The sequence below is a fragment of the Nicotiana tabacum genome, chromosome 11, assembly GCF_000715075.1.
Source record: "Nicotiana tabacum cultivar K326 chromosome 11, ASM71507v2, whole genome shotgun sequence".
Taxonomy (NCBI): domain Eukaryota; kingdom Viridiplantae; phylum Streptophyta; class Magnoliopsida; order Solanales; family Solanaceae; genus Nicotiana; species Nicotiana tabacum.
In genome coordinates, this window is record NC_134090.1 from 108,105,623 (window position 1) to 108,125,690 (window position 20,068).

At 35.2% G+C, this 20,068-nt stretch overlaps 1 protein-coding gene across 1 annotated transcript; it reads right to left on the minus strand.

The window, feature by feature from the left end:
- Positions 1-998: 998 nt before the first annotated feature.
- On the minus strand, positions 999-9,646 carry LOC107823149 (uncharacterized). The gene is made up of 7 exons (XM_016649744.2): positions 9,518-9,646; positions 9,149-9,425; positions 8,324-8,409; positions 8,092-8,238; positions 6,841-6,964; positions 1,774-2,060; positions 999-1,273 (listed from the first exon to the last, which is right to left on the minus strand). Exons 2-7 carry the CDS (start codon positions 9,330-9,332, stop codon positions 1,181-1,183), a joined length of 921 nt encoding a protein of 306 aa, XP_016505230.1. The 5' UTR covers positions 9,333-9,425; positions 9,518-9,646; the 3' UTR covers positions 999-1,180.
- Between the last annotated feature and the right edge of the window lie 10,422 nt (positions 9,647-20,068).

Consider the following 20,068-nt stretch of genomic DNA (forward strand, 5'->3'; position numbering starts at 1 on the left):
GAGGTGATAATTTCACACTGTTATAGAGAAGCAAATCAAGTGGCAGACTTTCTTGCTAAGATGGCTTCCTCAAGTGAAACTAGCACCTTCTATCACTCTTTTCAATAACTTCCGAAAGAGGTGAAAGGAATTTTTCAACTTGACAAATGGCAGTTACCTAACATAAGAAGAAGATATGACAAAGCCAATTTTTTTGTTAGTTGAATTATAATTAGGAGATATGGAAGTGTTCTTGTATAAAGAAGTCTCTTCCACATTATCTTTTGAAAATTATATGTAATAGTTTGGTAAGTAATGCTTTGGAGGTCAGGTATATGCCCCCTCCTCTCTTTGTACTCTGTAACTTTTGTAATGGACAAGGTAGGGTTCAAGCCAAACCCCCAACATTAACAGCATTCTGCCTTGATGATGGCTTAACATAAAAAATAAAAAATAAAATAAAAAAGAACCATCAAACTCGCACTAATGGCCAAAAGGTTCTGATGCCGTGTTAAAATTATAAGCTTTAGCTAATTAAAGATTCACAGAAATTATGTAGTTATGTTCTTAAATATATAGAAAATGGAAGAGAGAAAAGAGTAAACTTTTATATAGAGAAAATTTAGTAAAAATGAACAATACATGTATCTCTATACTGTACAAAGATATTTTTAGCTTTATGCATGCATTGACAACTGTGCTCAAATGGATGCACTTTAACTCATTCAATAACCACTTCTTAACCACCAAACTAATCGACTAATAATTAACGAGCGAACTAACAATAGTTAACAACTATTATTATGTAATCTATTCTCAATAGGTGGTGTATGATTCTTGGGGACTGTGATGGTGGTCCAACAATGGGCGGCGACCGAAGGGTCTAAGAGATGATTGGATAGATGTAAAACACCTCTCCCCATCAGATTGGTTCTATATTTTTAAGGGGGTAATAATTTCACTTTGAACAAGTACGGGGAAGTATTTGGTCGCCCCTAAAGGTTAAGTCTGTATATTATTTTGTCATGGTGCAACTTATGTATTTTCTCTTTAAATTATCATATAATATGTGAACAGATACATTCATCGTTCCACTACATTTACATTTACATGAAACAAAATTTAACTTAAATATTAAATCCTGCCCAGTCAAATGATGTCAAACACAATCAAATGGAGGAAGTACATCCAGCTATCCTCTCTACAAAAGGTTAAGCATTTTTAGGCGTTCTTCATGCTCTATATCCAGTTTTGGAGGAGTGTAACAGCCACGAAGATCCTCCACTATATACTCCTGCAATGTTTTCAAAGAGTGAGCATATCAACTATCTGTGCTAATAGAAACAGGAAGCAATCACATGCCATAGCATTGGAGTGTTAGCTCCACTTGGAAAGATAAGAACAAGATGCTTGCAGCGAGTCAGACTATTCACATGCTATTGCAAGTTTCAGATCACAAGTTTCAAAAGTTTTACAACCACACAAATGCTGTAATAGATCTGTTCTTTTGAAATACGGAACGAGAAGGAGAAGTATTGATGCAAACCCCTAACTCGGAGATGAACAAAAAAAAGGAAAGCAGACTTGGAACTTGTTTTTACAGACTTCTGTAAGTTAACAAGAATTCTGGGTTGCGACCATCAAAGATGACCAAAATATACACCTTTATTAATGAAGACCACTAACTTTTCTTGGTAAGTGGTGAAGAACACAATCGTTAGCATCCAACTGAATCCAGGAAAAAGAAAAAAGAAAAAATACCTTTTGGGACAGACCTAGGTACAGATATCGTACCTGAGTAAGTTCTCTCTTGGTTAGGATGTGGTAGTGTCTTTGCCAGATCCGCTGGATGGCCATTGTGGCTGCAAGGAAACTATATGCAATGCCAAGAATGGCAAGGATGACAACAAACACAACAACCAAAGCAAAGCATGCTTCCATTGACGCAGGAAAAAGATCCCACATTCCCCAGCCATAACAACAGTTATGACATCCAGCCATTTGTCGGCCATTGCTATTAAGGGAGGAGCAGTGCAATATGAGCCCAAAAAATCCGAGCAGAAAAAAGAAGACAAGAACTCCTGTATTATATACACCATTGTGTTAATTACATGAATATTATAATACCCTAAGCCAGTTGTTAAAGAGATTGGATCTAACAACATCTGCTTAAATTCAATTGTTTAGGTTTTTCAGCAGAAATTTTAGTGCCAGTTATATATTTTGTACAAATGGAGATACAAATTTGTAGCATACTGTAGTGCAGGCCCTAGCCGTAGGCGGTCTTTTGATGCTTTTTTTGGGCTGCTATTTCAGGAATTCAAATTTTGAGGAAAGCATCCTACTTGGATTTAAAGCTAGGCCAAAAGAAGACAATAAATTACATCATTGCCGCCTTCCACCCCATGAGAAATTTATGCATCTTGCCCCTACAAATTCAATAAGAGCATTTTGTTATTTTTTTCTAATAATGGTGGCGTAGGGACCTCTTGCACACACCTCGACTATTCCACTAGTACTTGCTAATTTCCACCAGCACAAACACTTGGTAACTTTGCCCACCAAGACTTAGCCTGATTAGAAGAAATCACCAAATGTTTTTTGTCTCTGTTGAAATTTGAACCCAGGTTTGCACTCATTTTATTGACCAAGGCCACACTCTTGGTACCCATTACTCATTTAATGTCTTAATAGTATTTCTAAGAGGTCGTACGAGATCAAAGGTGCACACATTAGGTTTTGATATTTAACCCCATATACTAGTATCATACAACTGAACGTCTTTACAAGCATAAACATATAACTGTGTCCATGTCAACTTGGAGGTCCCAAGCAAAGGAGAATGGTTGTGACAAGTTGACAACCTATAAAAATAGTAGAGCTATGATGAATCTTCTGTATATTGAATCCATGTGATCATGCTCACCTAGATACGAGCTAGATGTGATGCCCATGAAGGAGGGCGGACCGATGAGGGCGGGTCAAGCAGGACTGACAGGCTTCTAAGCTGGCAGCGGTGAGTCCCGGAGGGTGAATGTGATGCCCATGATGGATGGCGGGCCGACGAGGACGGGTCAAGCAGGACTGGCAGGCTTCTAGGCTGGCAAGTTTATGAAGAAAAGGTGCACATGTCACCTTAGGCGAATCCCACATAGAGGAAAATGAAGAACCTAATAAGGCATGACACAAGTTCACATCGCATGGGCGCTTTTGGGGCTCGAAAGAACCTAATAAGGCATGACACAATTCTTCTTTCTAGGTGCTATTGCACCTGGAAAGAAGAATCGAACTGTCATTTGGCGGGGTTCAGCTTTTACTTTGAATTAGACTTAGCTATGTACTATGAGAGAGCTAGATTGCAGAGAAGAAAAGTACGCGATGAAGAATTACTGGCAACTGGCAAATGGTCCTACAACAGCCCCAAAAAAAGGGAAGAAAATCACACTTTTTTATAGGTATGATAGAAAAAGAGAAAATCACACTCGAACATTTAAGAATGGAGGTAATATAGCTAAATAAGCTTCGAACTTACAAGAAGTAGTACCAGGACCACATGCAAGAGTTGCAATATTATAGTAGCAAAACCCATAACCACCCATCATTGACTAGTGGTCATAGTGAAAGCGTGGAGCCAAAAAAGGAGAAAGAGTTGCAAAAGATCTAGAATTCGTTGATGGAAATAAAGGCAGCATTGAAAGACAAGCTATTAAAATAGGAAACATGAGACTCAGAAGCTAATGCAGTAATCTTGATGGAAGAAAATGATTAAGTTGCATTAAAAATGTAGCAAATGAAGCTCTCAATGTTTCTAAAGGTCTAGGACCTCGTTGGCAAGAGTTGTTGTAGTTGAATGAGGTGCAAAAGGCTATTAAAGAAAAAGGAGAATGGTATACGAAGTTACCAAGGGCTGGAAATGGAGAAGCTCTTGAAGAATATAAGAGAACAAAAAGAGAAGCTGTGAAGCCGAGTGAAGCTAGAGGTATGCCTTAGATGATTTGTATTAGGGATGCGGGAAGGGAGAAAGAAATGTTTAAGCTATCAAGAATAATAAAGAATAAGGTTAAAAAACTTGAAACAAGTTAACAGTGTCAAAGATGATTTCCTTAGACAGGAAATAATAAGACCATAGAGAGTTGGAGGAGTTAGTTTGGTTAATTGCGACAAAAATTACGATATTAACTTTATAGATATTCATGCAATTGACAGACAGAAATCTTAACTACACTCTCCAAATTATGTCTATTGGAGTAAACGATGGGTACGAAAATATAAGGGTAAGAAAAGCCTATGGTCCAGATGGAATCTCTATAGTAAGTTTGAAAGTGCCTTGGCTAAATTCGAGTAATATTGCTAACCAAGCCATTCAACATTATTGAGAAGAAAATATGTGTATAACAAGAGTACATGGTTCCAAAATGCATCTTTAAATAAAGGATATCTTCAAAGTTTTCTGAAATGTTGTGATATTAAACTTATTAGTCATACAGAGAAATTTTGGGACAGTGTGATACAACATAAACTCAGGAACATACAAGATTGATGGAGAACCATTTGAATTTATGCTTGTAGTTCTACAACAAATGCTATTATTGTTGTAAGAAGATTTATAGTAGCTTATAGGGAGAGAAGGATGTTCACATGATATTCATTTGACCTACAAAAAGCATACAATAGAGTGACAAGAGAAGTCCTTTGATGAGAGTCACAAAGAAAGGCTTCCATATCACCAATATCATAAATATAAACTTCATAAAGGATATGTGTGACAAAAGCCATCAAAATGTTGAACAGTGGAAGAAGATAAATATAAGATTCTCATAATCTTAGATTTACACCAAGAATTTACTTTCAATTGCACTGGTTTACCCTAGTTGCAGATGAGCTAACCAATAGTATACAGGATAAGGGTCAACATTGTGTGCTATTTGCATGTAACATAGTGTTAATTGACAAAACTAGCGAAGGAACTGACAAAAGCTGGATCGATAGAGAAGCACTTTAATAAAAAAATATATAATGATAAGAGAAGTAAGACTTAACATTTGCATTGCAAGTTTAGCTCACATAAGAAGAGTGAAGGTGAAGTGAGATAGATGGAACAGTGGTGCCTAAATGCAGTAATTTAGAAATCAAGATTTAATCTTCTAGGGAAAACACATGATAGAGGAAGATATAATATATCGAATGAAAAAAGTATGATTGAAATGGAGGACTAATGCAAGAGTATTATGCAATAGGGATACCTAACAAATTGAAACGACAAATTTCATAAAATGACGATGAGACCAACAATGTCATATTGGAGTACATATTCGGCCTCTTTGTCTTAACCTACTGACAAGATACAACAACAACGACGACCCAGTGAAATCCCACTAGTGGGGTCTGGGGAGGGTAGTGTGTACGCAGACCTTACCCTACTGACAAGATAAATGTCGTAAAATGCAAAGGTTAAAATAGATGAACGAACATATAACATTGGACGAGATCAAAATTAATCATGCCAAACAGAGGATGCATACATAACACATAGGATAAATGAGAGAAATAAGTATAAAAGGTTTGGTCATGTCTGGTGCAAACCTCCATATACACTGGTCTACAGGTGGAACATTATGATGATTAAAAATGATACAAAGAGACGAGGTAAACCTAAAAGTACATGGCATGAAGTTGATTTCAAAGACCTACAACCTTTCTAAATTAGGCAGACTTAGCTTTAAAAGATGCACAGTAGAAGCAAAGGATAATATATGTGATACAAAGTAATTATGGTTAACAGTTAATTGTTATTGTTACACTTACATCGGTTCATATGTTTATCAAGAGTCTTTTTAGATGGTTAAATAACTTGTATTTCACTAAAGGGGACAAGTGCAAAAATTTTAAAATCTCTAGTCTCAGAGAATCTCTAATTTGTCTTTTGTTCTAACTTTGTACCGGAGTGAAATAATCCAAATAGGATGGATGGTTACAAATGATTCATGAAGTCAACCCAACTAGTTATTATGGTTGATTTTGTTCATTGATTGATTGACAAAAGCTTACTTATTCATACATAACAGAACTCCATCTCTAAAACTTTATCTGATCTTATTAGCATGATACTTTATAATAGAAATATTGAATAGGTATTATACAAAGTTGGCTGAGCGTAACATTAACAGATAACTTATCACAAAAACAAAAGTTGTTACTGACAGATGATAATCCCACAGAATAACTGTTAACCAGCTAAGTGCAACATGACAGATAAATTATTCCAAAGATATTGCATCATTGACAGATGAGAATCCATCAGAATAATTGAAAACCAATTTTGTTTTGTTTTTTATATTATAAAACAATTCCTTCGAGCCTTCTCCTTCGATCTCTAAAACTTTATCTGATCTTATTAGCATGATACTTTATAATAGAAATATTGAATAGGTATTATACAAAGTTGGCTGAGCGTAACATTAACAGATAACTTATCACAAAAACAAAAGTTGTTACTGACAGATGATAATCCCACAGAATAACTGTTAACCAGCTAAGTGCAACATGACAGATAAATTATTCCAAAGATATTGCATCATTGACAGATGAGAATCCATCAGAATAATTGAAAACCAATTTTGTTTTGTTTTTTATATTATAAAACAATTCCTTCGAGCCTTCTCCTCTTAACCCCCCCCCCCCCCCCAAAAGAAAAATAAAAGGTGTGAAAGGTTAAACAAACAATTAAAATCTGATGGTGCTGCCCTATAATTTGCAAATATTAAAGGAACATTTCATGTTTGCTAAAAAGTTCACATACTCGGTCCTTAAAAGCTTCCTATCCTTCCTTTTTTTCTAGAAGTACAGTGTTACAATACTTACCTATACAGTAGTAAAAAGGAATTGGGTGTTTTGACAATATTCGGTCCCAACTGTCATTGAATGAATTCCTAAAAGTTCCATCTTTGTCCAAGAGGTATGTGAATCCACCAATGAGTGCAATTACCTGAGAAAAGGGAAGTAGTCAAATTAAAATAATAATAATAATAATAATAAATAAAATAAAAAACTCATGTGTTAATTGAAAAAACTAGCAAAAGAACTGAAAAAAGTTGGAAAGCACTCTAGTAAAAACTATTTTATGACAAGTAGAAGCAAGACTGGACATTTGCGTTGCAAATAAGAAGAAGAAGGTGAAGTGAGATAAATGAAACAATAGTGACCAAATGCAGCAATTCAGATATCTAGGCTTAATCTTCCAAGAAAAAGACATGATAGATGAAGATATAATATATAGAATAAAAAAAGAATTGACTGAAATGAAGGAGTAATACACGAGTATTATGCAATAGGAAGATCTCAAATATCAGGGCTAAAGAAGTTGTGCTCTACAATGTCCAGCGTGAGAGAAAGTAAATATTGATTCTCTAGATCAAGATTACCTTTCAACATTGAGATAGGGTAACACGAAATTTTGGATTCTCTCCAACCATCTTTTATCCTTCACAGATATTTCTGATTCGTTAGTGTCTCATTGGACACAAATTGATAACAAGCACGACAACAAAAGTATTATGAACACAAATACATTGTTTCAAATTTTTTTATTAATATTAATGTTTTCGGGAAGATATCTTACGTTGTCAATAAGCTACATAACCATGCATATTTTAAGTTCTAATATGCCAAAGATAAAAGGTTTAATGGATCTAAAGAAGACTCAATCAGCTCCAGATGTTGGCACATTTGCTTCATTAACTTCCAGTCAACCTCAATGACTGAATGAACGATTTGGAAGGATCATGAAACCAAAAGCTATAAGTGGTTTAGTTTATACAATTACATGTCATAAAGCCTCTTTGATTTCCATAGTTTTTGACTTGCACACCTATAACCTACTAGTTCCTCCATTCTGACATAGTATAACACCTGCACTTGGGGCTAACTGCAAGCACTTTTGCGCACTTTTGCACTTGCGTTCCTCTTAACCACACAAGGAACCACCCTATAACTTCTAACACAAGCATTTTTGCGCACTGACCATAGAGAAGCTTCTCAAAGAAGAGCTAACTGGTCATAAAATGCAATATTACCACTGGAACACTTGAAAGAAGCATAAAATCTTTTACTTACAGTTTGCACAACCAAAAAACCAAGGAAAACATCCCTAGCCACAAAAAGTCTGAATTTTGTTTTGCGCCAATTTCCGTCCTCCAACTCGACCACTCGAAGATGAAATTGAGCCTTACAAGTTGTGCAATGCGAAAATGCAAACCCTTCCTGCATAACAATCAAGCGGTTACAACCTAAAGCTTTATCACAAATTAGTAACCATATTCAACTAGTAGGAAAGAAAATATCTAACTTTGACAGATCTCCAATGATCAAGGCAAGAGCGATGCACATATTGTTGGGTGCCTTTGCACATGCAAGTAGATATCAGTTCATCGTCTGAAAACAACAGCACAATCAGGCCGAAGGAAAAAGTCGCTGTACAATTTAGCATTTAAATACAATAATGTAAGCTCATCATGGCTGTAAAATTTCCACTAAGATCAGCTAACTTATCCAAAAAGGTAATCACAGATTCTTCAGAAAAATGGTTTCAGAAGTGGTAATAATGCTAAAGTAAAAGTAAATAGATAATTGCAAATGCAGTCTAAGGTTGAATTGATTAAACAATTTGAAACATTAAATATTGTCAACATCGACTAAAGCCTGTATCTTCATTAAAAAAAAAAAAAAAAAAAAACTCTCACATGAGAAAATAGTAATCTGATGAAAAAGAAAGTTGTAACATGAGGAACGCTTCACACGATCCCTGGGAATAAAAAGATAATGATGCCCCTTAGGAAGACCAAAACCGCCATAAGAATAGGGTTTCTCCAGAACAAAAAATATTCACTATGGCTTTTCATTCATTATAATCAAATGAGAAGACACAATTGTTTCAAGCACCATCACCTTATGGGCTATTCATATTTCAATTGAAAGGTAAATAATTGCAATAACCATTCAAAGTTCTGACCACCCAATAAAAGTCGAGTAAAAATAAGAGGATCAAAACTAAACTATTAAACCCAAAGGGCCCCTTGTTCCGGTTTCATTTGATGACCAATGGGGAATTCAAAGCTAACTAAGAAGTGGCAAGAAAGATCAAAAATTTACTCAAAGATAACATATAAAATACCATCATCGCCATCACATTCGAGACAAATTCGACAGCAAGGTAAGGAACCAAGTTCGACATCTTCATCATCCTTTATTATCTCATTCGAAGGCGGAGGCTCATGTTCATTTTGATGAAGCAGAGGATCGGATTCATTAGGGTTCCACTCCTCTCCCACTACCTCCAGCTCTAATTCACTTTTCATTGGACGGAACCTCTTTCTAATCCTCAATAGTGGACGTACAGCCGTACACAATCCTCCTTCCGCAGATTGTTTATCAGTGATCAAATGGCAATCCTGAAGAAATGAATTGAAAGAAGGTGAATAATTATACAAATAAAATAATTGATTTTTTACGTTGATATAAGAGGGTTTGCAGGGAGAGTTACTTGGAATGGAACGAAGCACCACAAGGAGAGGGCTGCACGATGTTGTCAATTATTTGTTCCTTGTTCCTCCGGAGCCTAATTGAGCCAAGTTCAATTTTCACACTTTAGCCTCCAATTAGATTTCTTTTAATTTCTTTTAGGAAATTGTGATAATGTCTCGGTTGTTACCTGTTATTCAAGAGAATTAGGGTCGGTTTCGAAAGCCACCGCGTAATTGGAATTAGTGTATTTACTAGGTTAACAGTTTACATAAGTTAGTAATTATACAGCTGTGTAATTACTACGACCTGTTTGTTTGTCATACTATAATTATAGTGTAATTACAAGTTTATTATTTGGTTGCACAAGTTTAATTACACAGTTAGATAAAATTTTAAATTAAGTAGTTATCAAAACATAAAAGTTAATATAATAAATATATGCCTATAAATTTTTATAAGTATAAACAAATGATATTATATTTGGTATTTAAGATATATATTTTTTTCGTATATATACATTAATTAGTAATCATATATTTATAACAAATATTGTAAAAATAATTTTTATATATATTGTAAGAACATCGTGAAATTCATGTTTGATAAAATAAATTAATATTTATAAATATAATGTCATAGCATTATTCAAATGTTTGACAAAACTAATCTATCAATTCTAACTCAAAAATGAATAACATGCAATGCGAGCCAATACTACTGAAACAAGTAAATTGGAACCGTGAATATAACACAATTTCAAAATTCAAAAAAATAAAATAGTTTAACATATGTCAATTATAACATAATAATAGTAAGTTCCACAACAACTTAAAACTAGGAAACATGATAAGTTTATAACCCCTTCAACAATGAAATTTCACTTTAATTGCATCATTTATTATATGCAAAGTTTGTTAATGATTCATTAATTATAATATTAGGAGGTGTAGTTTCAAGAAATAGAATAATAAAAAAAATAAAAGTAAAATATAAGCAATTACATGGAATCACAAGAAATAAAGATAGAGAAATAAAAGATAAATAATCTACAAAGAAAAATATATTTTAAAATTTCAAAAGAAATTAAAAAGTAAAAATAAAATTAAAATTAAAATAATAGAAATAAAAAGTTATAAAGAAAATAAATTAAAATAAAAACAAAAACTAAAAAGCAACCTTTTAATTATACAGTGTAATTACCACTAATTCTCACCTCCCCTGAATTGGAGAGTGTAATTACACCTTCCAATTATACCCAATTCAATGCTGACCAAGTAATTACTTTGCCAAACAAACATGTCAAAATGTGTAATTACGCCCAAATTCATTTCCAAGGTGGCTTTCCAAACAGGCTTTTAGCGTATTAAAATTGAACATGTATTTGAATATTAAGATTATTTTATCATTAATTAAAAGTTTAAATAAGTTACTAATTAATTTTATACTATAGTTGAAAAATATTTTTAAAAAATTATATGGTGGTTGGTGGTGATGATAGCTAATGATGGTAGTTGTGGCTGCCAACTAGTGGTGGTAGTCAGTGGTGGTGTTAGCTAATGTTGGTGGTTGTGGGGAGCATCTAGTGGTAATGGTGTGTAACCGTAGTGGTTAACGGTGGTTGATGGTGGTAGCGGTTGATTATGTGACGACCCAACCGGCCGTTTTACTTACTATTGTTCTGTGATACGAGACTTTGAGTAGGTCCTTATGATATTTTATAACTTACGGGTATGAGTGATTGATGATAGGCTATAATTACGTATTTTAGTCGTTTATTACACTCAAAATTACTGCACTTTAATTGAGTTTGAGCTTTAATCGCTAGTGTCTTGCACTAATGGTGTGTTTTATGCCTTTTAGGAGTGATTCTGAGCTATGTAGATGTTATGGAATGAATTCAAATTATTTGGAGCTTTGAAGTCTAGTAAAAGCTCAAGAAATTAAGCTGAGATCGTGTTCGGGGGTCAACGGATGATAGTTAGAACAAATGAAGAATCGAGTAAGCATATTGCGCACTGTCTAGTCAAATACACATAACGTTTTGCTCAGAAATCCATTTGGGTTCCACAATATATGGTTGGAAAGTTAACTAAAAAGGCTACAACTTTCATGTTTTACGTTTTTCTATATTTCAAACGAAACAGGGTGAAAAGTGCGTGTCAAGAGCGCGGCTGTGCTAAGGCCACGCTTGTCAGGCAGAATCAAAGTGGATATGCGCGGTCCAAGTGCGACCGCACACGTCCTGTCTGGAAAATGTGTCCTTTTTTACGTAGGAGAAGGTGTAATTGTTTGGGCCCAACCCTACTTGGTATATATACATGGAAAAACGATATTTTGAAGACCTTTGACAGACTTTTGACACAATTTAGACCTAAGGAGGCTAAGGAGACCTAGATTCGACCTAAGGAGACAGAGTCACAATAGGAGCAAGGCGGGAAATTCTTCTACGAGTTTTTCCTTCCTCTTCCTATTTTTCATTGTTAGTTATGACTTTTAGTATTGTAGTTTTACATACTATTATGAATAGCTAATATGTTATCTAGGGTTTTGATGGAACCTTTTGTAGGATAAATTCTTGTTATGTTTTTATATAATTGAGCCGTAGTATTTTCTCTATTTATTCAACTATATTATTCTTGTGGTTGATTGAAGGGTCCTCGATTAACGGTGCCTATTTAGTATATATTAATTGGGAGAGAGTGCATATTTAGGTAGTTGTTGAACAACATCATTCCCGACGTATGTGAGGAATCAATAACCAAGGGTTTAACGGTGGGATTAGGGATAACGAAACCTTGGGTGCGATCTAAGTGAGCTGTAATTAAAGCCAGCTAGCGTAACTCGGGAGAGTATGTTTAGTAAATTGCCATAATTATTTGGGAGAGAATTACAACACGCAGAGCACTCATGATCGGTAGAGAAAACTTAGGCGAAATTATAGAAGACATAGCGGGAAGGATTCCGACAATTGGGAAAATCATAATTTTAGACTTCCTTAATCTTTTCTCCAACCTGTAGTATCTTTAGTGTTAATTTATTATTTTAATTTGTTAGTTAGTTAGTTAAACACAAGAATTTTAATATCTATAAGTTAGGAATTGTTCAAGCTTGTATTCTTGGTGATAGTGAACAACAATAGCTAAGCCTTAGTTCTCTGTGAGATTCGACTCTGGACTTTTTAACCGGATTATATTTGAAATGACCGCTTTGTCCTTTTTATAAGGCGTAGTTGGGTGTGATCAAATTTTGGGTTGCCGGGGAACTAACGGTGTAGCTGTAGGTGTACATATTTCTAGGTTGCAAGTTTGAACTATTATTTTTGTTTTCGTATATTTGATTATTTATTTATTTTTAATTTTTTTTATTTTTGATCTGAGAGACATGACATCTTGGAATTATGAGAGTTTTGATGTTGGTAATTCTACTTTTGATCCTCGTTATGCATATTGTGGAGAAAACCATGCAGGGCAAAATTATCAAAATATTCCCGAGAGCGAGTTATGTGCACCTACTCAATCTTATATGTGGAATATGTGCGATATGTGTGATGATCAAGATGGTTACTTTCATGGTTGTGCTTATATTTCTTATCTTCCCCAACCCCTTACTTTGATGGTTCTTCTTTTTCTTGTGAAGTTAATAGGAACAAAGAACCGAGGTATGAGGACCTGAAAGAGATCGAGGATATGCTAAAGTGCCTTATGGAACAATATGATGAGATACAACTGCGGGTACAAAGGCAAGGGGCAACTATTCACAACTTGGAGGCTCAAGCGAATAAATTAATTGAACCTTGTAAAGCGCAACAAGTTGATATTGTGGATAGTAGCCAATATGAGTATGAATTGGCTGCAGAAATTGCCATTATACTAGAGGATTTAAAAAAAGTAGGAGGATGAGCTAGAGGAGAAGGCCAGAGTAGAACACCAACAATTAATCGAACTAGATTTTGAGGATGGCGATGTCGTAGAAGAGATACTAGAGTCAACTAAGGATATTGAGGATATATATTTAGTTGACTCTAGTGTTATTAGTGTTAAGGATGTTGACAATCCCAATGTTTGTGTAGTTGAGCTCATTGATCCACACTCCAAGTATTTTTCCACATTGTGTTTGGATGATGATATAGAAATAGAGTCATCCAAGCCACTTGAGGAGTCAAGGAATGAGGAACAAGGTGCCTACATTATGGAATTCTTTTTGCCAGAAAGTTGGAAATACACATCTCATCTAAAGGCTAAGAAGTGCAGAATACTACATTATTTTATTGGGCTAGTCAGATTCATTCTACAACCCCAGGAGCATGATCATAGAGCAGAATCAAAACTTGGGGTCCAATTCATAAGTTCAAAGTGGAGGCAAAAAAATGGTTCATGTCGTATCGCGACGTTAAATCAAGCGCTTTCTTTTAATTTTTTTATTATTTATTAATTGTATTATTTTTGTAGTGTCAATTTATGATTTTCTAGGAGCATGAAAAGCAAAGCTGTTGGAAAGATGCAACAGCCAAACAGATGGTTGGAACTAAGTGTGAGGTACCCGCACGAAGGACCAAGCCTGGGGGAAGTCTGATTACCACATGAGCTGCTAGTGCTTTGGCCATAAGCCTACCAGGGAGTTTCTTTTACCCTCTTATTAGTTATGGTGTGCATTGGGGACAATGCACAATTTTAAGTGTGGGGTGAGGAGATTGTCTGGATGACTTTTTATGCTACTTTAGTTGTGTTAGTTTAATTGAATAATATTTTTTTAAAAAAAAAAATTGGACTTTTCCCAACGATGGATCTATTAGACAATTTTCTTGAGGGATTTAAGTCTAAAGAAAAAAAACAAAAAGATTTTTTTGTTAGGTAGTGTAGCAATTCCCCTTTAGTTTTTCTTTGTGTCGCGGTTCTTTTTCAAGGGTTTTATTTTAACCGGGTGTAGTTAGTCTTTTTTTTAGGAATAGGAGTCATTGTGTTATGTTTTGAAATGAAGCAATATCTCTTGACTTTGTTATGCCTTGAGAATAGTGAGTATTTTGATTGTGACGCTTATGCTTAGTTTTTGACTCTTGTATAAGTACCTTAAATTGTATGATTTTAACTTTTCTTAACTGCTTTGACTAGAGTGTCTTGATGAATCCAATCCTGATGGAGTTATGTGCCATGTGTGTGTGAGGTTTGGGTGTTATTCTGTGCATTACATTTGATGCCTAGAACTTGGCCTATATGTTTGCCAAGCGAAATAGTAGTTGTGTTCAGTCTTAGAAGTGATATAGGCGTTTCTTTGTTGAGCCAGATATGTATATTTTACCCGCCTAATTGTTATGTATAGTAGTTAACCCGTTTGAGCCAGTAATCCTGTTTCTTTGGCAACCACATTACAAGTCTTACTCATTTCTTTAAATTAACCATCTATTTGAACCTTCTAACCTCTCATGAGCACTTGAATTGTTATGAGCTATGTAAAAGTTAAAGTGTGGGGTGGTTGGTTTGGCTTTTGAGTGGAACTAATGAAATAATGAGAAAGGTGCACTATTTTGAAAAAGTAAGAGCCACATGAATTTAAAAAAAAAAGAAAAAAAAGTTTTATTGTTGTGAAAAAAATTCCTTGATAAGTGGTGACTCTTGATATAATTGTGCTTGTGCTTAAAGAAATATGGGGTAAAATACATTGATGTGAAGGCGAAGTTTGGTTTGACATATGTATGAGATTTGAATGTTAAAGTATATGTATTAAAGTGCTTAGGGAGGTGTAGTCACTCTTATATCTAAATGTATCATACCCGTCCCGCTGCCTACATTACAATCAAATAAAGTCCTACTTGATCCTAGACTGAATGAGCTCGATTAGTAGAGTAATACACTACGGGCAAGCCTATGGTGCATCTTTTGTGGCATATGAATGTTATTTCTGAGAGTGAGTGAATTCTTTCTATCTTGAGTTCCTAAGTGCTCTTAAATTTTATTGTGTGGAACTACTCTCTTTTGTTGTGTGAGGGCACTTGATTCATGAAGGAAAGGTAATGTCAGTGATCTCTATGTTGAAGTAAGTGGGTGAGTTGTGAATAATGCGTGGTACTTGTGAGACAAATCTTGAGGTGAAGATGTTACGCTTTTGTGCTTAGTCTATTTTAAATATTCTTGGCATGATGAGTTAGGAGAATTGTTTAAAAGAATGTCGTGTCTATATAAAGTGTAGTTTGATTGCTCGAGGACAAGCAATGGTTTAAGTGTGAGGTGTTGATGATAGGATATAATTACGTATTTTAGTCGCTTATTACACTCAAATTTACTGCACTTTAATTGAGTTTGAGCTTTAATCGCTAGTGTCTTGCACTAATTATGTGTTTTATGCCTTGTAGGAGTGATTTCGAGCTATGTAGATGTTATGGAATGAATTAAAGTGATTTGGAGCTTTGAGGTTTGAGTAAAAGCTCAAGGAATTAAGCTGGGATCGTGTTCGGGGGTCAACGGATGATAGTTAGAACAAACGAAGAATCGAGTAGGCATATTGCGCACTGTCTAGTAAAATGCATATAACATTTTGCTCAAAGCTCCATTGGGATCCAAAATATATGGTCGGGAATCTAACTCAAAGGGCTACAACTTTCATGTTTTACGGTTTTCCGAATTCCAAACGGAACATGGAGAAAAGTGCGTGTCAGAGCGCGGCCGCGCTCAGGCCGCGCTCGTCAGGCAGAATCAAAGTGGATATGCGTGGTCTGAGCGCGGTCCAAGCGCGACCGTGCACGTCCTGTCCGGAAAATGTGTCCTTTTTCGCGTAGGAGAAGGTGTAATTGTTTGGGCCCAACCCTACTTGGTATATATACATGGAAAAACGGTATTTTTGAAGACCTTTGAAAGACTTTTGACACAATTTAGACCTAAGAAGGCTAAAGAGACCGAGATTCGACCTAAGGAGGCAGAGACACAATAGGATCAATGCGGGGAATTCTTCTACGAGTTTTTCCTTCCTCTTCCTATTTTTCATTGTTGGTTATAACTTTTAGTATTGTAGTTGTACATACTATTATGAATAGCTAATTTATTATCTAGGGTTTTGATGGAACCTTTTGTAGAATAAATTCTTGTTATATTTTTATATAATTGAGCCGTATTATTTTCTCTATTTATTCAACTATATTATTCTTGTGGTTGATTGAAGGGTACTCAATTAGCTATGCTTATTTAGCATTATTACTCGGGAGAGAGTGCATATTTAGGTAGTTGTTGAACAACATCACTCCTGACGTATGTGAGGAATCAATAACCAAGGGTTTAAAGGTGGGATTAGGGATAACGAAACTTTGGGTGCGATCTAAGTGAGCTGTAATTAAAGCCAGCTAGCATAACTTAGGAGAGTGTGTCTAGTAAATTGTCATAATTACTTGAGAGAGAATTATAACACGCAAAACGCTCATGATCGGTAGAGAATACTTAGGCGAAATTATAGAAGACATAGCGGGAAGGATTCCGACAATTGGGAAAATCATAACTCTAGACCTCCTTAATCTTTTTTCCAACCTGTAGTATCTTTAGTGTTAAGACAAGAGGGGTTGCTCTGATGGTAAGCAACCCCCACTTCCAACCGAGAGGTTGTGAGTTCGAGTCTCCCCAAGAGTAAGGTGGGAAGTTCTTGGAGGGAAGGATGTCGGGGGTCTATTTGGAAACAGTCTCTCTACCCTAGGGTAGGGGTAAGGTCTGCATACACACTACCCTCCCCAGACACCACTAAGTGGGATTATACTGGGTTGTTGTTGTTGTAGTATCTTTAGTGTTAATTTATTATTTTAATTTTTTAGTTAGTTAGTTAAACACAAGAATCTTAATATCTATAAGTTAGGAATTGTTCAAGCTTGTATTCTTGGTGATAGTGGACATATGTAGCTAAGCCTTAGTTCTCTGTGGGATTTGACTTCGAACTTGTAAACCGGATTATATTTGGAACTACCGCTTTGTCCTTTTTATAAGGCATAGTTGGACGTGATCAGTGATTTGGAAACGGAAGGGATCGTGGAGGATTTAGAACACTATCTTACTATTTGGAAGGTAAAAGATTAGCGAACTTACCCCTCGATACTAGAAATAACGTTTCGGTTTATATTGAAGCTTACATGGTTTTATGACGTATTTACTTAAATTTATATTTGAATTAGGACTTGAGGGGCTCGAGAGTGTTTTGGCATTATTACATGAAAATTAGTCTTAAAGTACTTTAGATCAACTTTACATGTCGTTTTGAGTTGTAGCACTTCGTTTCGTATTTTGAGCCTTTGGATAAGTCCATATAGGTTATATGGGCTAGTGGGATGGTTTGAAGGGGTCCCCGAGGGCTCAGGTGAGTTTTGAGGTATCAGAGGAGGCTTTAAGTGAAACTGGAGAAATTTGTTGTGTAGTAGACATGTCGCATCGCACCGGGCAACGCATAGGGCGTCGCAACAGCAGAGTTTTTCAACAGTTTTGCCTTCCTCTATAAATAGCCTCATTTCGTATCCAAAGTTTATTTCACCATTTTGGAGTAAGGGCTCAAATTGAGGCGATCTTTGAATGGTTTTTCATCTATGATGTTGTGGTAAGTCATTCTAACTTGAATATATGATGATATCAGGAATCTATTATCAATTTTATCTAGCAATATATATTGAAAGTTAAATCGAGTGAAATTTTGGATAAAACCTACCTAAATTATGATTTGAATGCCTAAATGATCTTAAATTAAAAATCTAATAGTAGATTTGTACTCGGGAGGTTATGGGTCATCGTAATTTAACCATTCTTTTGGTGTTTGACCATGTTGGCCCAAGGTTGTCTTTTATTGGCTTTGGCCTAAGCTTATTTTTTCTTAGGAATTGAGTCTTCTGACTTTGTATAGCATTGTGGAACACTTTTTGGTCTAGATCGGGCTCGTCTGATAGAATTGGAGCGAGGGAAGGTGATTTTTATAGATTAGATCTAGTCGGGGACCGGGTTAAGTTGAGACTTGACCTCAATGAGAAAATTTTCCTTAATTATCTTTTTTCTATGTGCTACGTACTTGGGAGTACCGTCTATGCGAGGTAACGAGCTTATATGCCGATTTTATGTGATTCCATGCGCGGATAGAATAATAAGCTTTGCATATTTATCTGTTTACCTTGCTTTACTTGTGTCATGACTATTTGTGCCTCTTTACATTCTAGTATCATACTATAGGCATCTCTCATATGCTAGTTAACATGATAGAATATTATATGTCAAGAAACATTGTTGTATAATGCTTATAGACATCCTTCACATACTAGTATAACATTACAGGTTTCATATATCTATTTTACTTGGTTAAATTATTTAGTCATACACTATTTATATGCTCCTTATTAACATATATTGTTCTCATTACTTGTTTGAGATGATTTGAGCTATTGAGCTATTTGGGTGTCTGAAACCACGTTTTTGCTGAGGTATGAGTTAGAGCATGTACATTATGTTCATGTAGGACGTAAAAGATTTATGTTCCTATTTGCGTGTGAATAAGGACATATCACTCTAGAGTAACTAAACACCGAGACTCGACGGTAATGTGCGAACAGGTTCAGAACCGACGTGTTTCTGGTTTGATTTGTGATACCGATTGATTTGAATGCAAAGGTGGGAACTTTATCAGGTTTAAGTGATCCTTTATGTCTATTCATGCATTCTTACATGCTATATCCATGTGCATTATTATATATTGTTTGATGCATTCTATGCATGCATGAGATTTTTTAGCAGACAATTTAAATAAGTATTGAGCTGTGCATATCATTGTATATACTTTTTTTGGATACATCAATACATGCATTGAACTTCTTTAATTAAGATAAATTATATCATATCATATACCTTATCTATGCATATTGTCATATGCTTTGACTGTGATTAGCCTATTATGTGGTTGTGTATTTTCTCTATTGTTGCTATTTATATAACTACATAGGTTGGTAATATGAGTATGTTTTGACTAATCCTCACGACTATTTCATTGGGGAAAGGTCGAGGATACTTACTGAGTACTAGACTGATGTACTCATAATGTACTTTTGTACTCTGTGTGTAAATATTGGAGCTGAGCAATTGTGGAGTTCAAGAGCGAGCATCGAAGATAGAAAAACGATCTAATAGTGAGCTAACAGTTATTCGTGGCAGCCTAGAGTCAATATTTCAATTTATATATATTCAAACAAAATGATATACATATCAGCATTGTATTCCAACTTGTAATTGCTCATGTCACGGACCAAACCTGGAGAGGCGTGGCCGGCACCCAGTGCCATATTTGGCCCGGGCGTACCACTCTGTAACTGTGAATTCTGGAGGAGTAACCCTCAACTTAGGCCGATGAGGCCATACTCTAAATCATCTTAAAATATCATCTCTCTCATCTAAGGGGTAAACATACCCAAAAGCTCATATATATATATATATATATATATATATATATATATATATATATATATATATATATATATATATATATATATATATATATATATATTATGCAGGCTGATGAGGCCGCCATGAACATCTACTCATAGAAAAAATATACAGGACTCGCCTACAAGTCTCTA

Bases quoted from the DNA above. Each gene is read 5' to 3' on its own strand.
- LOC107823149 (XM_016649744.2), bottom strand. From the start codon at position 9,332: ATGAAAAGTGAATTAGAGCTGGAGGTAGTGGGAGAGGAGTGGAACCCT. The intron at 8,239-8,323 runs GTTAGATATTTT...ATTGTTATGCAG, and splicing joins ATCATTGGAGATCTGTCAAA to GAAGGGTTTGCATTTTCGCA. The intron at 2,061-6,840 runs GTAAGTATTGTA...TATATAATACAG, and splicing joins TCCTTTTTACTACTGTATAG to GAGTTCTTGTCTTCTTTTTT.